Here is a 21,053-nt window from a genome sequence, read left to right as displayed (position 1 = left end):
TACAACTATAACATTATAGCTCATACTTGTTCACATGAGCACCTTTTTTTTATCATAGAAATCCCTACATCAGAAATCTTATTTTACCATAGCAAAAAACACATTGCACTTAATAAACATATTGATACCTCCTGGATGCTATATAGGTAACAGTGCTTTCTCATACATCTCTCATCTCTGAGAAGTACCTAAAATATTTTGAGCAGTGACAGTATCAGTGAAACAAACATATAGTCTCCTAAAGTAATTGCATCAAAGATGACACTCATTTGAATTTGAAGGGTTTACTGGAAAATCACTGTTTGCTTAATAATCAGGTGTCATGTGTACTTAAAGATCTCTGTTCATTTAGACAGATTTTGCTTTGAACATAAACTGAGTCGTTGGCTGACACACATATACAAAACACCAGTATGCATACACATGCATATTATGCATATATGAATGAATACATATATTTTTAAATAGATTTGGTATAAAATTAAGGTATTTTGTGTAAATTCTTCAGTAATTACCCAGGGCTTTTTTAAGCATCATGTACCTTGCCCAAGAGAAAGCTTTCAGTAACTGTTCTTAAAAGAAATTAAAAACAAGTTCTTGACCAGAATGTTACTGTTCATAAGGAAATTCCTAATATTAATATTTACTTTATGATTCCTCTTATATTCATTGAATATCATATCAAAGTATCTATATCATCATAATTATACTACCATCTTCCTAAGACCTTTCTTACCTTCCCTGAAACTTATTTCATTAATCATTTCTTGTTTGTTGTATACCTTTAACCTCACCTCTTCACTGTCTTCCTTTCAGCATATGTACATGGTCAAGTCTTTTTTAAAAAAATGAGGTAGGAGGAAGACAGAGTACCCTTGACCTTGAAAAGCATGATCTGTGCTTTCTCCCTACTTTCTCATATTCCATTCAGTAATCCTCATGACTGCAGCATAGCACAGTAGGTAAAAGCTTGGATTTTGCAGTTTGACAGCTTCAAATCCTAGTACTATAGCTTTTCAAGTTGTATGATCCTGGATAAGAAACTTTTTAATTTTATCTGTTACATGGAGATAAAATCCTTAAGAAGTACTTGGCACATAACAAGCATTGTGTAAGTATCAACTACTGCTGTATCATCACTGTGACCATTATACCACTCCACAGAAATTATATTTGCTAAAGTCATTCTTGACTGCCTGTTTCACTAGGCTCTTTGTAGCCCCTCTAGTTGACATCTGCTTATAACTGACAAATCCCAAAGCTGTCTCCACCACAGTTCTCCCTCTTGAGTTTTCCTCCAAAATGTAACTGTTAGATGGACATCCCTGCCTAAATACTATTACAGATAACTCAAACTCAGCATGTCTGTGACTGAACATATTTCCTAGAAGCTTAGTGCTTTTATTTAGTATACTACCTTATAGGTGCAATCATTGACCCAAGTCAAAACCTGACTTACCACAGGATCTGTTGATTCGACTGTTCTTAAGTATCACTTGTATCTATCCTTTTCTGTCCTGCCAGTACAGTATTTTAACACTTGATTATCTTTTAAATGAACTGTTGAAAAATACATCTAACTCATTTCTTTGTTCCTAACTCATCTTTTTGTTCATCATTTATCCTCTTCTAATTCATTTAGTGTCACATTTAGTACAAAGCGTCGTTGTTTTTAAATGCAAATACCTCCTTGCTTAAAACTCATTTCGTATCACCTAAAGGATAAAATCCAAATTGGACCCTACCTAGCTCCTTAACTAAAAGTTAAGACTCTCATAATTTATTAAGTCTGAGGTCTCTTTATATTTAATGTTGCCTCTTTCCTAGTTGCCTTTCACACACCCACATATGTGCTCATGGACACCCACACGCACATGCACACACACCTCTTTTCCTCTGTCTCTTCTGAACAGATAACTACTATGCAGTGAGAATCATGCAGTTAGAGACTGTCTTTGGTTTTCTTTTATATCCCCAATGTTTGATACGATGGCAGATAATAGTTCAGTACATTAGAATAGTGTTTCTCACAGTGTTTGGATGAGACTGTGCTGGTCAGCAATAAAATAACTGTACAAATTAAGCATAAGTGATCCAAAACTTTTAAAGTAGTTAGGGTAATTTCTATTAAATCTAATAATTTAAAGATGGGGCTTTGTTTTCCGTATGTTGTTTCTTATTTCATTTTTCTGGTGGTTCATTTTTATTTTATTAAAAACTTTATAAAGTATCAGTCTATGACAGCTTGAAAATTTTAAAAAATATTAGTCCTTCCACATAGATGGTTTGAAAAACACTGAGTTAGGAAAATTTATCTGAAATATTTGCTTCACCTATACCACATTAATGGTATTTCTGGAGCTACATTTCAAAGAGCACAATAATTTTTAAAAGAATTATAACATGTAATATATATGTATATATGTAGTTCTCACAAAGACCTGCCAATGTAACCAGTTTGATAGCACTTGAATTGGGCTGCCATGTTAATCACTTGGCAGAACATACCCTCACTACTGTGCAAATTGTTTTTTTAATGATTTCACAGTGAATGATATGAAAACATCATTTTAGAACATTATATCTATATTTCTGAAGACTCTTAAAATAATGATCTGTTCTTAATATTTGTTGAGTGATTAATCAAGTAAATTTAAAGTTCTTTTTTATTATGAAAATAGAAACCTTCATAGTTCATGTTATCACATAGTTCTTAAAACTTCTGTTTCAACTCAGCTTAAATATTGTCATATGTGCCTACTGCCATAAAACGATACAGAGAAGTATATGACTTGGTGGTTCTCTTAAAGAATGTAGCAAGTCAGTGAAGCTTTTTAAAAAAATTCTGCTATCCCTTTCTTGTATGTGCCTAGATCTAAAAGATGAATGGCTCACACAATTCTTAATGTTCATTTGTTCAAAAATGTTTCTTAACTGAATATTGTTCGTGAGGGACTGAACACACACAAAATTATAAAAGTTTGTTTCTTCTTAAAAGCTTTGACAGTCTCCTTGCTAAAAATGTTGACATTAATTTTATTGTGAGCCAGTTCTGAATTATTAAAATAGAGTAGGAGATAAGCTACTAAACATTAAAATTGAGTTCGTAAGCTTTAGTTCTCTAAAATACAACTTGCACTAACATTCACTAATGTTATTAGAATCATTTAGCTTTAGAATGCTTTCAGTAAACTGAATATCTAAACATAGACTCATTCAACATATAACCTGTTACTAAAAAACAATTTTTTTTACAATTGCTGTTGCAGTCCAGTAGTTTTAAAACATCATGCAACTACTTAAAGCTTGTAACATCCTTATTGATGTAATCGTTATCCCAAAAGCTTTGAAATACATCTCTGTGGTATCTTCTATCCAGTGGATCTTCTATCCAGTTGCTGCTTTTAGCTTTTAATATGAAAAATCACTAGTCTTATATAATCATGCTTTTTTAAGCATGACAGTTCTAGTTACAGGAGATACTCACTGCAAGTAGCAGTGTACTCTTTTTGACAGAATTCTTCTTTCTCAGTCCTATAGGTGAGGGGGAAGAGGCATTGACATTTCTTTGCTAGCGGTTTCCCATTAGTTGTCATACTTCCTAAGTTTTCATTAAAATTCTTATTAAATTCAAGTAGTGTGTGAAAAATAGATTCCATAGAATTTGAAGAAAATGCTGATAGCAGAGATTTTAAGTGAAGTTTAATTTTTTCATGTCCTAAGCATAGTGGCCAGACTAATGGTAAATGTTAAAATGTTAGAATATTTTGTCTAATTAAAAATGCTGCCTTTAAAATTGCTTTATGTAAAATTCTAATATTTTAAGTAGAGTGTATGCCATTCTCTCTTCACTAAGTAGGTGGGAGAGGGGAAAAAAATACTTAGTTTTTTAAAACTAAAATGAAAATTATATCCACTTGTATTTTACATACACAAATTTGTTCTTTAAAGAAAACTTGGAGAATGGAAATGTAAAGCAAAACATGGCTTTAGTTGTATTTGTTTCCCCAGAATATATAGAGAAACTTCAGAATTGATCCCTCAAATATAATGCGATTTTCCTTTTTTAAGGAGAAAAATAACAAAAACATGAAGTGTCTTAAAAATATCTCATTTTTCAAATCTCCATGGTGAAGGGGCAGGCTTATATTTGTAGTTCTTCATTGTGAAAGTCTACATCATACGTTTTTGTCTTATCCACTACTTTAGTACATAATTAGAGCCAGTATCCCAGTTTTAATAGAATGCTTTGGAGTTATGCAGTACCTTTTTAGGATGTTTATACTGTTGTCATGACAAAAAAAACCAATCTGACAAATCTGAAAATTCTTGATCCATCTAATCTTAAAATCCAGAAAAATTTATTGGGGGGTATTCTAATATTACTTTAACCATGGATTACTTTAGGTTTTATTTTTTAAATCATAAGGAAATAATTTCCATTTTAGATTGGGTTTTTATATTTAGCATTGGTTAGTTTGAAAGTGTAGCTACTTTAAGAGTTGTGAGTGGCATTACATTTTGATCAGTTACAGAATGAGTTACACAATTCTCAAAGGCTTTAGGTAATCAAAAATTAAGTTTGTTTTCTTTCCTGTTCTAGTTACCGGTTTACTAAAATAGTGAGCATACATGATCACTTGAAAATTGGGCTTCTGGAGCACCTGAACAGAAAGGGAGTGGTTCATATTCAGCATTACAAAAGACAGCCTTCTCTTTTTGAAGGGGATTACTTTGACTATTTTCCAGGTACTGGGGAAATTCCAGATTCATTACAAGTTATTGGGATGGCTATTAATTATTCATTTCCTAAAATATGTTGATTATAGACTTGAGATATGGTTATATAGTAGAACTTTATATCACTTGGTCAGTTTTTTTAAAAACTGGAAGATTGTAGTGAAATACAAAATTGAGACTCTTACATGAGTCACTTTTTCAGAGAATTCTAGAAACATCAGTCTTACTGATCAGAACATTAATGGAAGAACTTATTGACAGTAATATAAGAACAATAGGATTTTTGCATGTGTGTTTAAGGAAAAGTTATTTTAAAAAAGCATTGTAGTCTTTCCAAGAAATTTAAATAATTAGAGAAAAATCAGACTTCACATAATACACCAATTATAGCCTGTTGGGTTAAAGGTGTAAATGTATAACTAGAGAGTTTTTCACAGATAATTAACACTTTTTAAAATAGTTGAATACTATGTGCATTTTTAAAAAAAGAGTTCTTCATGGTGACAGTGGTTAAAAGTCTGTATACATTGACCCATATAGAATGTCCAGTAGATGAGATCTTTGATTATTTAGAATAATTCTCTGAAGAATTATTATGTCTAGTTCCAGGTTGATTTGAGGGAAAGAGTCTTTGTGAAAATATATTACCATATATTTTCCTTTCACATACCTTTTACTTACATGAATTTATCTTGATAGTTATTTTTTTGGAGTATTCATATTAGTTTCTTTTTCTTCATTAAGAAACCCTCTTTAGGCATAATTTGGACTTTTATTTTTTAACTTGTAGAGCTTTGAGTAGGTTATAGTTATATAGCAGGCTGCAGTTCAGATCTTAGTCAAGTGTTTTCCCACTGTTCTCAGTCTCTCTAAGGACTGCTTTACCATATAAGTTTTTGATTCGTTCATCACACCTTTATTACGGTATGTGCCAGGCATTGTGCTAGATGCTGAGTTACAAAAGCGAATAGGACATGGACTCTGCTCTCAGGATAAAGACAGTATAAGAGTTCAAGTTAATAGAATTAGTCCAGAAGAAGGAACATTAGTTTATCTTTGAGGTACTGAGATGTTGAGATGAGTTTTAAAGAATAAGTAGGAATTTCTTACAGGGGAAGAACATACTAAGGGAAAGTGTACATGCTAAGGCTCAGTCTTAATACTTTAAGAAATATACCATAAGATCCCTAATTCAAATTCACATGCAAGAATTCATGTTCTTAACATGCGATTTTGATTTTAAATGCATATGTGAGCACAAGTAGAGAAGTACAAAGTCACTTTGAGGAACAGATTTGCTCACAGAATGATTGGTTTGCACATAATACATCATTCTCATCATTCTTCCTCGACCAACATCTTTTCACAGTAGCTTGCATCCTGAACCTTCCAGTTAGACAGCTGCGAAGAGGCTGAGTCACACAGGTTAAATAAATGAATGCCAAAAGTCTACTATATACTAAATATGAAATTTTAGTATTCATATTACCATATACTAGATATGCAATTTAGTTTTTAATACTTAGATCCTCAAATGCTTTTGTCACTTTTGCACACTATTAACTTGCCTAGGGATCATAAAAAGTTTAAATGGGTATTTAGCCTAGTTAACAAGTGCATTTGCCTGTTAATTAATGTAGGTTTTTCTACTTTTTCTCTTTTGCATCAAGAATTGAAACTACCCCTGGAGAAGGAAATGGCAACCCACTCCAGTATTCTTGCCTGGAAAATTCCGTGGACAGAGGAGCCTGGCAGGCTGCAGTCTGTGGGGTCACACAGCTGAGCACGCACACGTGAGGGGGGGTGGAGGGAGATGGGTTGGTAGCAGTTAACAGAGGTAGGACTGAAAAAAAGAATTGAAACTACTAATACAGAATCTTTTTCTTCAGTCTGATTATTGCTTCATTTTTAAAATGGTATTTGGCAAAATTCTATGCAATATTAGGACTGATTCTGGATACAATTATAATACAAACAAAATGTGGCTTAAGATATGTGTTTTATGATTAGTCACATTACTTCATATTTGGACCTCGTTTTTTGATGTGAATTTGTAAGAGCTAGTTCTTAAACTATGGAAGTATTGGCATTTAGTCAGTGTCAAGCTGTTGAAATCAAATGAATTTAATAGAGGTGAAGCTCAGCATGTCATATGACTAGTAGAAAGTCAGAAAAACTCATAAATGTCCATAAAAATAACATGCTAATATTGTTTATATAATCATTTTTTGTTTTTATGATACATTCATATATAGTCTCAGGGTTTGTGGGTTTTTTTTTTAAATTCTCAGTTCTTTATAAACTGAGAATTTATAAGAAAAATGATGTACGTTATGGATGAAGGTTTTGCAGGTTGTTGTTGTTTTCTCCAGTTCAGAAAGTATTGAGAATAAGAGATACATCCACATAGGCACAACATATGTTGTATGATTTCTAGTCTATATTATGTTGTTGGAGTAAAGTATCTTGAGTTAATAAGGACATTTTCTGTGTCTACATATATAGGAATTCATATCCCTAGGAAAGGAATTATCTTGGAACACTTCCAAACAGATAGGAAAGTGGTGTTTTTTATATTAGAAGAATCTTTGAGAGATATACTTTAGAACTAGTAATAATAGTTTTTATTACTGTATTAATGAAATTTATCTTTATTCTTTAAAATATTGTACTTAATGGAAGCCAGTCCAATATTGAATTTTCTGGTAATTGTCAAAGGTGTTTATGTTTCTGAGAGAGCCTCATGATAAAAGATGGAGTAATGAGTTGCATAAATTACAAATCAATTGTATTATGAACAAATTTAAGAAATAGGCTTCTTTTCTTCTGCCAGAGCGATAGCATTGAATACTGATATCACCTGGAACATGAAAATATTTTAGTTCTTTGAGTTCTTTTCCAATTGGACCTTGAAATTGATACCAAAAGAGAACTTTTAATATATAACTGGTTTTTGTATTATTTCAAGAATATAATGACTCCATTAATTTCACAGTGAGTGAGAAAAGAATGGTATTTTCAAGAGGTGGAAGAAAAGTCTGATACCAGTTTAGTTTTTAAAATATTATGGACTGTGTCTTAGAAAAATTGAATATCTGTGTTTGTATGTATTTGTACAAATTTTTAGAAAAATTAAGGTCGTGAGTTCCTGGAAACATTACCTTTAACAAATAAGATGCTTTGGGGGACTATTTAGGACTTAATAGTTCACATTTAAAAATAAGGTTTATCTCAGGATACATAGGTTATGTGCCTATGGCTGATTCACGTATGGCAGAAGCTGACACAATGTTGTAGTTATCCTCTAATTTTTAAAAAAATGTAAAAATAAATTTTTAATAAATATATTGCTTATGATATCTTGACAGGAAATACAGGCAATTATTTACTGAAACCATTGTGTTTTGTTGTTTAGTTTGTTATCAGTTAATTATAATCAATTTCAAACTGGCATGAGTCACTATGAAAATAAGCAGTGTTCCCTTTAAAAATCCAAGTAGAGACCTGTTACAAAGCAGATGGTAGATTAAATGAAAGTCAAAAAGGGGCCAGGGAGTTTTTAATAGGTGCTGTCTTTTTGAATTTGAAATTTTAATCTGAAATTGCTATTAAAGGATTTGTAGCAAGGAAGTGACATAATCAAGTCTTAAATTTTAGTGACAAATTTTAGAAAGATCACTATGGATGGAAAACTAAAAATTTTTCAATTATAGTTGGCAGCTCTTTGCAAGATAAGGATAACTATGAATAATTAAGTAAAAGCAAAGTGCAAGAATTATTCATGTTTGCACAACTTGATTTCTTTGAAGTGTTTGGTAAAACGTTAGCTTCTTTATATAATTGTTGCACACAGTAGTAGAATATTATACATTCTTAGTATAACCCTGAGGTGATCAAATATAAGGATTTGAAAATAATTTATAATTGTTGTAAGTGCTATCTTACCTCCACTTTGCTTCATTGATAATTTAGTGTTGGCCCCGTTTGTCCTCCATCAGATGCTACTACTGAGTGATGGCATTTATGCCCTGTGTAGTCATGGTATATTCTAGGTTGCTGGCCCCTACCTCCAAGCTGGGTATAAAACCAATGTATATTATAAAAAGAAAATGAAACTGAGAAAGCCTGTAAGATTACGGAAGTTTGAGATGTAAAAGGAGTTAAGAGCAAAAGTACGAAAAAAAAAATCCTTCCCTGATTGCATCTTACACTGTAGCCTGCCTCTTTTCTACATAAAATTTTTTACTGTTGAAAATGACATGTAAATAACAACCTCTGTAGCCCACCTCAAACAATTTTTGACTGTTGATATTGTTTTCACTGTCTAAAATAGTGTAATAACAAGTTCCATATTATAAAGAGTTCTCCCTCTTATCTTGAGGTTGGGGCCAGACTACCAGTTTGCACAGTATTGTTTTTATTAGGCAGAAAATTCCAAATTAGATATCATGGTTACATGAGTACACAGAAATTGATTTTTAATTGAAAACACAAAATATAGCACCATGATTTATTTTTAAGATTGAATGTGCTTAAGTTTTAGCCAACAGTATATGACATATAGTTTATAACATCCGGGTTATCAGCATAAACTCAGCAGGCTTAATTTTTCATAGTTACCAAGACTGTTTAACTTAGTTCTTATGAGTGGTAAGCAAGCTTTGAAAAACTTTTATTTCCATTAATATAAATTCTGAACTCTCCTATGAATGGGTTTCTACTACTTTACATGCAAACAGCTAACTTCACTTAAAGCATTTTGTCACTGTACTCCAAAACAAATATCTTCCTGCAGCCAAAAAGTTACCTCTATGACTGTGTGTCTGTGTCAGTCTTTATATATTCTATATAATGGCTCTAGACATCTAATTGATAAAGTAATATTGGGTTCAAAATGAAGTCACATTATATAGCATTATCAACTTAAAATTATTTTAGCTTGAGATAAAATATTGTGGGGAAACTGTACTTCCACTGTCTGTTTTATTTTAGATCCTAAATTGTTCAAAATGGAACAGAGCTGGAGAATTAACTTATTCATAATTTTAATCATGCCATAAAGTAAAATTGGGTTGTTGTATTATTAAATAAGAGCTGGAGGAAGTAAGAACACTGTTGGCCAGAGTTCACATAATAGAAGTTTGTTTTCTCAGGCTCAGCTGATCTGTACTGTCCCTTCTAGAAAATGTTTGACCCAAAAGGAAAACTTAGAAGGCTACTCTTCCATGATGATGAACTGACAATGGAAGCAGTAAATACCTCTTTAAAGTGCATTTCTTGCTTGTGCTCCATCTCAGTTTTTAGCTCCTACGCAGGCTAATTGGCAAATGCCTGGGATGGTTAGACAATCCATAATTTCTGCCAGGAAAAAAACTCTGAACTTCACTCCCAGTTAACCAGTAGTTTGCTGTGGTTAAAATTAATGTAGGTTTTGCAGCAACAAATATTAGCATTTTCATTTACTATAAATAATTGACTTGAAATTTGGGAAATGAATAGTTGAGTACATCATTTGAATGTTTATTTGATCAGTTATTATTAGTGCAAGAGGCCATCAATGTAAATTTATATATATATATATAAAATCACTTTGTTTCTCTGCATTGTAATGTTTAATATATATGGTTTCTTTTACTTGAAAATATATTTTATTTTTTGCAGTGTTTGAGCAATACACCTCCACTTACTGAATATTTCCTGAATGATAAGTATCAAGAAGAACTGAATTTTGACAATCCCTTAGGAATGAGAGGTGAAATAGCTAAATCTTATGCTGAATTGATCAAGCAAATGTGGTCTGGAAAGTTCAGCTATGTCACACCAAGAGCCTTTAAGGTTAGTATCTTAAATACATTTTCATCAAGGCCTTTTCACCCCCAAGAGGACAGAAGTCTCTGGGAAAAGAGCAAAGAATCATAGCTATTACAATGGTTGGTGGCCCTCCAGAGGGACTCAGCATATAAATAGATACGCAGCAAATAAAGTATTAAATTTTCAGGGTGGGGTACAGAATAGATAATTAGTTAAAAATGTCCGGAAAGGTGCTCGATTCGGCAGCACATATACTAAAATTGGAATGATACAGAGAAGATTAGCATGGCCCCTGTGCAAGGATGACACGCAAATTCGTGAGGCGTTCCATATTTTTAGACGAATGGATAAGAAAGCTGTGGTACATATACACAATGGAATATTACTCAGCCATTAAAAAGAATTCATTTGAATCAGTTCTAATGAGGTGGATGAAACTGGAGCCCATTATACAGAGTGAAGTAAGCCAGAAAGAAAAACACCAAACGCATATATATGGAATTTAGAAAGATGGTAACGATAACCCTATATGCAAGACAGAAAAAGAGACACAGAAATACAGAACAGACTTTTGGACTCTACGGGAGACGGCGAGGGTGGGATGATCTGAGAGAACAGCATCGAAACATGTATATTATCAAGTGTGAAACAGAACGCCAGTCCAGGTTGGATGCATGAGACAAGTGCTCGGGGCTGGTGCATTGGGACGACCCAGAGGGATGGGATGGGGAGGGAGGCGGGAGGGGGGTTCAGGATGGGGACACATGTACACCCATGGCTGATTCATGTCAATGTATGGCAAAAACCACTACAATATTGTAAAGTAATTAGCCTCCAACTAATAAAAATAATTGGGGGAAAAAATATCCATAAAGAGTTCTGGGAGATGGTAAAGGAAATAAATAAAAGTTGAGAAATACAGGTATGGTTCAAAATGACGACAGACAGACAGCAGATTGCTTTAGAATGTAGCGTATCTCTAAGAAACCTATGTAAATATTTTCTACAAATGTAAAGACTAAATTTGGGCAAGTCATTAAGCTCTGAGAACTCTTATTTTGAGAGTCATAAGTTTGAAAAGTTACTGAAATTAGTCTGCAAAGCAAACACTAAATATTGAGTATGGTGATGGTGGTAGATTAGTCACTAAGTCGTGTCTGACTCTTGCGACCCCATGAACTGTACCCTGCCAGGCTCCTCTGTCCATGGGATTCTCCAGGCAAGAATACTGGATTGGGTTGCCATTTCCTCCTCCAGGAGCTCTTCCCAGCAGTTTTCAATCACTTTTTATACAACTTAAATGATTTTTCTTATAGGAAATCGACTGGGCAACATTTTATTAACTGTATGCTAGCTCTTTAAAAATAAATAGCAACAAAGCAGAAAAACTCCTGCATTTGTTCCTTAACTTTCCAAACTTTGGACCAGCTGGTTTAGACAAATCATTCCTCAGCCTTTATCCATAATTCCAGTTATTTTCATTTTACGAGATATTCTCATTTAAACTTACATTGTAAATAGGTCCTTGAAACCTGACTTTTTTCTTTCACATTTCTTTTCAGTCTCATCAAAAAAATACTTAGCACTGCAATGGCTAGAAAAATTATATATGAGCATGAATATTCCTTTTGTTTCTACGAGATTTATCCTCTTTAAACACAGGAGCTGAATGATAGCACTGTAGTTTTCAAGTGACCCAAAAATGTTACTAAATTTTAAGTCTGTGTGGGTGTGTGAGCTCAGTCATATTTGACGCTTTGCGACCCCATGGACTGTAGCCCACCAAGCTTCCTCTGTTCATGGAATTGCTTCCACTAAGAGCAAGTCTTTAGTGTTTCCCAGTTCTTTGTACAAAACTGCAATGTTTTCTCATTGTTCTTTCCTCAGGTCAACATTTCTTTTCTATTTTACAGATTAGTTATCATTATTAAAATATTTCTAGATATGTATTTATGTGTATTTATCCATATATAATTTTCGTATCTGCAAATTACTGGAAAAGTGCCACAGGTTGATTTCAGGATTACAAATAAATTTTAGGAAGTAGATGAATTCACAGATATGGAATATCAACTATATATTTTCTAAGTCCCTAGAGCTGATTTTATAGTTTTGCTTTTCTTACAGACACAGGTAGGACGTTTTGCGCCTCAGTTCTCTGGATACCAGCAGCAGGACTGTCAAGAACTATTAGCTTTCCTATTAGATGGACTACATGAGGATTTGAATAGAATTAGGAAAAAACCATATATACAATTAAAAGATGCTGATGGAAGACCAGATAAGGTAAATTTAACCATGTTATTGTCACATTATTACAATACTGTGATATCTCTGTGTAATATGTGTCTGTTTTTCTTATAGGTAGTTGCTGAAGAAGCCTGGGAAAACCATTTAAAAAGAAATGATTCTATCATAGTAGATATATTTCATGGCCTTTTTAAATCAACTTTAGTTTGTCCCGAATGTGCTAAGATTTCAGTAACATTTGATCCTTTTTGTTACTTGACACTTCCATTGCCCATGAAGAAGGAACGTACCTTGGAAGTTTATTTAGTTAGAATGGATCCACTTACCAAACCTATGCAGGTAAGTAATGATTCTTTTCTTTGCATTTGTTATTTTTATGAAAAATTAGTGCCTTAAGTACAATTAGTGCCTTAAGTACAATTCAGTGATAAACTTTTTTGTGTAAGAGATTTTTATACACTGAATACTTTGAAAATTAGTACAACTTGTCATGTAAAAAGCAAAATTCTCAAAGGCATTTTCTTATCAAAGAAAAAATGAAAGGTGGTTTGATTTTACAATATTGTTAGGAATATTAGCTTACAAAGATTAATAATATAGTATTATTTATCCAGTTTTTCAAATGGAACTTTCTTTAATGTTCATTGTAGTTTTCTTCCTACTGGGTATTGGAAGTGGGTCTAATATTTGCTGTACATTTTGATTTATGATATGATAAGATAATGGTATATTTTAAATACTTGTAATATTTAAGCATTTTAAGAACTTGGAAGAGAAGTGGAAATTTAGTTAGGTTAAAAATACTTGCTTCAGTAATGTTCTAATCTCTTAATAGTTTGGTTAGTCTACACAAAAATAGAACTTTATTCTCTGCAAGAGCCCTGTGGTAGACTTTAATATCTATTGTCTGCCTAATTCCATTCCCTGTTGTTATAGTTGGGTTGTTTTACATTTTATGAAGCAAAGCACTACATATTTTCCCTTTCTTAATCAGTTAATCCTTTTCTGATATTTGACCTACCCTAATAAAATATTATAACACTTAACAAAATTTTTTATGACCTTTGGTTTATTTTAAATTTTGTCCCCTAGACCGTGAATTCTTTGAAGAAAAGAACTTTGGAAATCTTTTTATTCCCAACCCTCATGACTTAGAAGTGTTCAAAAATTTTATTCATTCAAATATGTATTGGGTACTTTCTGAGTATAAAGCTCTGGTAAACAAAGTAAACATAGTTCATCCTTTAAAAACTTGTTTACTAAAATCCTAGTATAGGTTCCAGCCAGAATTGCAGTTTATTAGAGCGTATTAGTTATATTAGTCTGCTCAGGCCACCATAATGAAATACCATAGACTGAGTGACATAACAGAAATTTATTTTCCCGCAGTTCTTGAGGCCGGAAATGGAAGAACAGAGAACCAGCTTGGTGGTTTCTAATGCTGACTGTCTTCCTCACTTACAGATGCATGCCTCCTCAGATGCATCCTCACAGGGCAGGGAGGTAGAAAGTGGGAACACAGGCTCTAGAGAAAAAGGAATTAGCTTGGTTAGCCCATCTGATGAGTTTTCCCATCACTGAAGTTGATTTAAATTAAGAAGGTCGTTAGTAATTGCTTTGAATATGTATTATATATTGAACTCACATACTATGCAAGGTGCTGGATGTACAAAGGTATTTCTTGTCCTTGTTCTCAAGAAGTTTGTCATAACAGTGTGACAGGGCGCTCGAGGAGTATACAGAAGGAGTAACCTACCCGAACTGGCAGTGACGCCTGTGCTGAATCCTAAAGGATGGTTAGGATTTAAGCACGTGAAAATTGAGAATAAATACCAAGAGAGTGGCACACACAGAGAGAGGGTGAGGCAAAAGAGAGCAGGGCCCGCTTCTGGAGCTACAGGTAGATGATATGGTAAACAGAGGCTAGACCGCAAAGAAGCTTGATGCCCTATCACAGAAAGCTTGGACTTCATCCTAAAGACTAAAGGAGCCGTTAAAGCTTACAAAGTAAAGCCATTGTGTGGCCAGATTTGTGTTTTCAGAAAGAACACTGGCTAGTGCAAAGATTGGATTGGAAAGGCTTAGATCAGATGTACTAAGATTAAGTTTTTTTATACTGATGAGATGACAGATGACAAGGGCTTGGACTCTTAAGCTAAGTATCAGGATGGCAGGCAGGTAGAAGAGCCAGTTGAATATAGGACTTGAAAGTATATTATGGGATTGGAAAACTGAGGAGAATGGTACTCTTTGTTTTACTGGAAGAGATAGGAAGAAAGTTTTAAGAAGAAGCCTAATTTAGTATTGGATATGTTGAGTTAACATGACTTAAATTTGTGTTTTGTATTGGACAAATTGAGAATCATCAGGAAAATTGGGAGAAGTGTCAATAAGCATTGACTTTGTGTGTGTAGACTAGAGGAGAGAGCTCTGTGCTTGAGAGAGAAATTGGGTGGTGAGCTCTATGAAGATGGTAGGGAATGTCTTAGAAGGATGAGATCACCTAATTGATCATCTAAACCAGAACAATTTGAAAAATGAAAAGGGCCATATTAATAATTATTCCAAGACATCAGGTTAACCCAGGACTGGCCAAAGCAAACTGGGATATATTGTCACCTAATCTAAGGAGAGCATATAGAATCAAGAATGCTAAAGATAAAAGCCTGAACGATTACACTAGAGGGTTAGTTCTTCCCTCAAAAGAAGATTTGACCAAGGCATTAGAAAAGAATAAGATGTAGTAGTGTTGTAGGGAAAGGAAGATTTTGAAGGAGGCAGTGGTCAGCAGTCTTACTACAGAGAGATAATAAAATAAAGACTGATAAAGACTTGGTTAAATGGTAGTATTGACAGCCTTGATCACCGGTTAAAGAGGTGAGGACAAAAGCCAAGAGTGGATTAATAAGTGAATGGGAGATAAGTTAAAAGGCTATTTGTAAGCAGAAGAGAAAGGGAGATAATTGATGGAGAATTATTAAAAAGCAATGAGAGATGGTTTTGTTTTTTGAGACATTTCTGATTTTATAAGAGTTAAAAAGTAAAGTGAAAGTGTTAGTCGCTCAGTTGTGTCCAACTCTTCGCAGCCCCATGGACTGTATAGCCCACCAGACTCCTCTGTCCATGGAATTCTCCAGGCAAGAATACTGGAGTGGGTAGCCATTCCCTTCTCCAGGAAATCTTCCCATCCCAGGGATAGAACCTGGGTCTCCTACATTTCAGGTGGATTTTTTACTGTCTGAGCCACCAAGATAAAATGAAATAAAGGATAATTGCTGAGTTTATGTTCTCGAGGAGTCAGAAGAGAATATATAGATGCCAGGGTTAGCCTTTTTTTTTTTTTTTTTAATTGTTTCCATCTTTTTAAGTACTTGTAGAATGGGAAATAGCAACCCACTCTACTGTTCTTGCCTGGAGAATCCCAGGGACGGGGGAGCCTGGTGGGCTGCCCTCTGTGGGGTCACAGAGTCAGACACGACTGAAGCAATTTAGCAGCAGCAGCAGCAGCCGTAGAATGGGAAGAGTACCAGCTGATTCTCTTTCCTTGCATCAAAAGAGACAGAGAAAAAGACTTTTTAGACTCACGTTTACAGGGGAAACAGTAAGTTGGAGATTTCCCTGTCACCTAGACTGTTTCCTCACTCAAGTAGGCATTCCGCTGATAGTGAGAGGGGTAGTGTGAAGTAAGACGCCTGAGAAGTGGTGGCGATTTTAAATAGTTATTGAGAGAAGCAAGAATAAGCAAATAAAGGAGACACAGAAGAGTTCCTGGCTAGTGTTGAAGGATCAGTTGAGGTTGGGCACTGTGAGTTTGTAGCACACCCAGTCTATAAAGTTGGGCAGTTTACTCCAGCATATCTAAACAACTCTAAGAACGTATAGCAAGATTAAAACTGAATAGCTGAAAAATAAAGGTCGTTAAAGTTTTTGCAATGAAATAGTTGAAGGGATGAATCATGGGGATGGAAGGGCATGGAGATAGTAAGGAGCCAGTGAAAAAAAGTGAGTTAAAAGGACTAGGTATCTCAATGCAAGCCAAGAATAGGAAAGAATGGGTTTCCAGGAAAAGCAACTAGTGTTTAGACAGTTAAGAGTTTAAGGAAAAGGAGATGGCAAGGTCTGAGAAGTGAACCACAGTTAAATGCAAGTGTAGGCCTTTGAATTGAGCAGTGAAGGAATAATAAGGCTAAGATAAACTGTCCACGTGGACTTTGTCACCCAGGACAATGGCAAGATTGGAGACAGACACTGTGGGCCAGATGCCAAGTGAATGTGAGGAAGCAACCAGAAGGTTAGTCTCAACTAGTGAGTATTTTTTCCAAAGTAATAAAGTCATTGCAATTTTCTTTTTTGTTTTTTAGTACAAAGTGGTTGTCCCCAAAATTGGAAACATACTTGATCTTTGTACAGCACTGTCTCTCTTGTCAGGAGTACCTGCAGATAAGGTAGGATGTTTCTGGGTTTAAAGTATGTAAGCTGGAGTGTAGTTTTTCACTGTTGTAAACCCTGCTTAATAGAAATTTATTTCCTTTTAGATGATAGTTACTGATATATACAATCATAGATTTCACAGAATATTTGCAATGGATGAAAATCTTAGTAGTATTATGGAACGGGATGATATTTATGTGTAAGTATGAAATTCATTGCACAAATATTTCTTGAGAAAAAATTGAAAGGAAGTATCATAAAATTTTCAAAGTTTATAGTCAGTTTTATCCTTGCAGGTTTGAGATTAACATAAATAGGACAGAAGATACAGAGCATGTGATTATTCCTGTTTGCCTGAGAGAAAAATTTAGACACTCAAGTTACACCCACCATACTGGTTCTTCACTTTTTGGTCAGCCTTTTCTTATGGCTGTTCCACGAAACAATACTGAAGATAAACTCTATAATCTTTTGCTTGTGAGAATGTGGTAAGTGCCAAACAGTTCTATATTAGCAAAATAAAATATTAACTAGCTAATAAAAGTAAACATGTAAGGTACTATCAGAATATAACTAGTCATCTATATTATCTTAGCTTTGTTTAGACAGGTAGCAGTGTAAGAAATCAAATTATAGGCTAATCCAGTTTCTTGATCATGTGAAACACTTCACTGAGATCATTTCAAATAGAGGAAGCATAAATTCTCTTAGTTTTACACCAAAAGTTTATAGTTGGAAGAAAATAGTTTATCATGTATGCACTTTGAAATCATAGCAAACGTCTTATGCTTCATTTCTTTTTACACAGTGCTCATACTGATAACAAGAACTCATAATAATAAATAGTTTTATTTAAAAGGATAAGCTTTTATGGTTCTTTCTTTTGTAAGGCAACACCTTTTTGAACTGAACCTTGATTTGAATTAAAGTAATAAAGAATGACATTTACTCCCTTTCTTTTATCTGTTATAACTGACATATTTAGTATTCTTTCTTGCACACCTGTTTTAATCATTATAGTCTGATAACCCATACATAAAGATCACCTTACAATCTGTTAGTGATCTTAGCCATACTATATATATATCATCTAAATGAGGATCTTTAGAAAATAATTTTATGAAATTATTTTCCACAAACTTTTAACATGAAAGAGGAAGACGTTAAAATCCTAGAAGTAATAAATTATTTTTTTTAAGACAGCCAAACACAGATGATTATGGTACCATACCTTGAGTCTGAATTTATCATTGAATCCACTAAATGATCATTGTTAATTGCAATAAAAGTTTTGTTTTATTGAAAGAATGGAAAACTTTTATAAGTTTTTATCTTAATAGAACTGAACTTGTTTGATTTCTGATTTTATTTCAGCCGATACGTCAAAATATCTTCTGACACTGAAGACTCTGAAGGATCCCTGCACTGCTGTAAGGACCAAAACATTAACGGGAATGGCCCGAACGGCATCCATGAGGAAGGCTCACCGAGTAAGACTTGCGTATTACATTGTAAAATTTTCTCTGGGGTTAAACTGCTGCAGAGGGAAAGTAAGAGGATGAGGATTAAGGAACTTAACAATATCTGCAAGCCTGGGGGGGGGAAATGTTCATATCAATAAGTGTTAATAATGTAGCATTGGTTTTGTATAAAGATTTCTACTATCTAATACTAGGTGAAATGGAAACAGATGAGCCAGATGATGAATCCAGCCAGGATCAAGAACTGCCCTCCGAGAATGAGAACAGTCAGTCTGAAGATTCAGTTGGAGGCGATAATGATTCTGAAAATGGATTATGTACTGAAGAGACTTGCAGAGGTCAACTCACGGGACACAAAAAGCGATTGTTTACATTCCAGTTCAACAACTTAGGCAATACTGATATCAACTACATCAAAGATGATACCAGGCATATAAGATTTGACGATAGGCAGCTTAGGTTAGATGGTAAGTATTTGTGGAAAATGACTTAAACACTAAATTTGACCAAAGTGTGTTGGGGATTTTGGTTTGTTTGTTTTTTGAGGTGAAACTTTGAAATTCAACACTGTCCTGAGAAGTAACATTTACTTACCTATCTACATGTTTAAATGAAAAGTCTTCATTTCTAAGTATACTAAAACACGTCAATGTTTATTAAATGAAGATTGGACTTACGCTTAAGTTTTGTATCTTCTTTAAAATATTTTAATGGCTTGGAAACAGCAAAGTACCCTGATCACCTAGTACAGCAATCTCTATTCTGCTATATATCTTAAAATGTATTATTTTATATCTTAAAATGTATTAACTCTTAATACCGCATATTAAATCTTAAAGAAAAAAAATATGTTTTCCACCTTAGAAAGGTCTTTCCTTGCTTTGGATTGGGATCCTGATTTGAAAAAAAGATATTTTGATGAAAATGCTGCTGAGGTAAGTCATCGCTCATTCCTTCTTTCTCTCTTCCATATTGATCACACTGTTTTGTTACACTCTTTTTCTTCTACCAAATATGTTTATTTTGCAATTTTAGAAGTGGTTATGTGTTAAAAGAGAAAAGGTTCATCTTTTTTGAACCTGCTGACTTGACTATTAAACTTTCTGATTGTCTGTATAGGTGTGTATACAGAAAATGTTAGAAGTACTGTAAATCTCAGCTGAAATAAGCTTTTGATTTATTTGAGAACATTTAGGAGTTTTTCATGACTATTCATAGTAATATGATATCACTAAAATGAGTTTTGTTTCATTTGTTTTCTTAACTCAAGAAATACTTCTCTTTAGGATTTTGAAAAACATGAAAGTGTGGAATACAAACCTCCTAAAAAACCCTTTGTGAAATTAAAAGATTGCATTGAGCTTTTTACAACAAAAGAAAAGCTAGGTGCTGAAGATCCCTGGTAAGAGACAAAATTAAATAATTGTTTCTAATTATTTTTTAAGGATATATACTGAGGTATGTGCTACATCAAATTGAAAAAGTAATAGTTAAATTCCCTTTGATATTTTAAACAATAAGCATTTGTTCATATGTTAATAATATATTAAGAGGAATGAAATGTCTTTAAAAGTGTATTAATGTTAAACTTTAATCTCGTTTTAGTATATTTTCCATAATAGCCATTTTACTATGAATAATTCATTTTAGTTACATTTTTCCAGGAACTTTTAGCTGTGGAGGTATTCCAACAGAAGTTTTTTTAGGAAAATCACAATATATTTTGTGTTGTTACTAATTTGAGTCCAGAAAGTCTCAAGATTTTTCTAATACCTTTATTTCAGCACAGTTTTGCTACATCCATGTTTTTTTTAGCTTACTAAAATGTAAATAATCTAGCCCTCGTTATTTCTTTGAATACTTATTTACATACTCACTTTCAATAGTTAGATCTATTTGAAAAATGTATTGATGATTAAAAATAACAAGTTCCTGTCAGTCTGTCACATATTAGGCATTACCTAATATTACCTCTGACATTATCTCTAATAAGCTTTAAATATTTCTTTATATATTTAGGTATTGTCCCAATTGTAAAGAACATCAGCAAGCCACAAAGAAATTGGATTTATGGTCTCTGCCCCCAGTACTTGTGGTACATCTCAAGCGATTTTCTTATAGTCGATACATGAGAGACAAGTTGGATACCTTAGTTGATTTTCCTATCAAGTAAGTTCTGATTGAGCTTAATAAACCTTGGGCACCTCTAACTTTTTTTAGCATCACTCCCAAATTATAGGTGTTTTTTAATTTATTTTTACACGTAGTTGACTTTAAATATTATGTGATTTCAGGTGTGGTATAGTGATTTGATATTTTTATTCATTACACAGCATATAA

The 21,053-nt window shown here is 33.5% G+C and overlaps 1 protein-coding gene and 1 non-coding gene across 6 annotated transcripts in view; both read left to right on the top strand.

Annotated features, from left to right (window-relative positions):
- The window catches only part of USP15 (ubiquitin specific peptidase 15), a 131,818-nt gene that overhangs the window by 98,897 nt on the left and 11,868 nt on the right, over positions 1–21,053 (top strand). For 3 of the 5 annotated variants that reach the window (XM_061130997.1, XM_061130986.1, XM_061131006.1), the window contains 11 exons: positions 10,402–10,575; positions 12,679–12,837; positions 12,916–13,140; positions 17,163–17,246; positions 17,337–17,431; positions 17,529–17,720; positions 18,607–18,722; positions 18,908–19,180; positions 19,578–19,648; positions 20,000–20,115; positions 20,733–20,882. In XM_061130997.1, coding sequence (XP_060986980.1) covers positions 10,402–10,575; positions 12,679–12,837; positions 12,916–13,140; positions 17,163–17,246; positions 17,337–17,431; positions 17,529–17,720; positions 18,607–18,722; positions 18,908–19,180; positions 19,578–19,648; positions 20,000–20,115; positions 20,733–20,882 — 1,655 coding nt within the window. Of the gene's footprint in view, positions 1–4,603; positions 4,750–10,401; positions 10,576–12,678; positions 12,838–12,915; positions 13,141–17,162; positions 17,247–17,336; positions 17,432–17,528; positions 17,721–18,606; positions 18,723–18,907; positions 19,181–19,577; positions 19,649–19,999; positions 20,116–20,732; positions 20,883–21,053 lie in introns of those variants that run through there. The other 2 variants (XM_061131016.1, XM_061131025.1) reach the window with 2 other exon arrangements.
- LOC133049496 (U6 spliceosomal RNA) lies at positions 10,782–10,888 on the top strand. Its single transcript, XR_009691340.1, has one exon. It is a non-coding gene; the product is annotated as a U6 spliceosomal RNA (small nuclear RNA).

The sequence above is a fragment of the Dama dama genome, chromosome 3 (assembly GCF_033118175.1).
Source record: "Dama dama isolate Ldn47 chromosome 3, ASM3311817v1, whole genome shotgun sequence".
Taxonomy (NCBI): Eukaryota; Metazoa; Chordata; class Mammalia; order Artiodactyla; family Cervidae; genus Dama; species Dama dama.
This window is presented reverse-complemented; position numbering and strand designations above follow the sequence as displayed.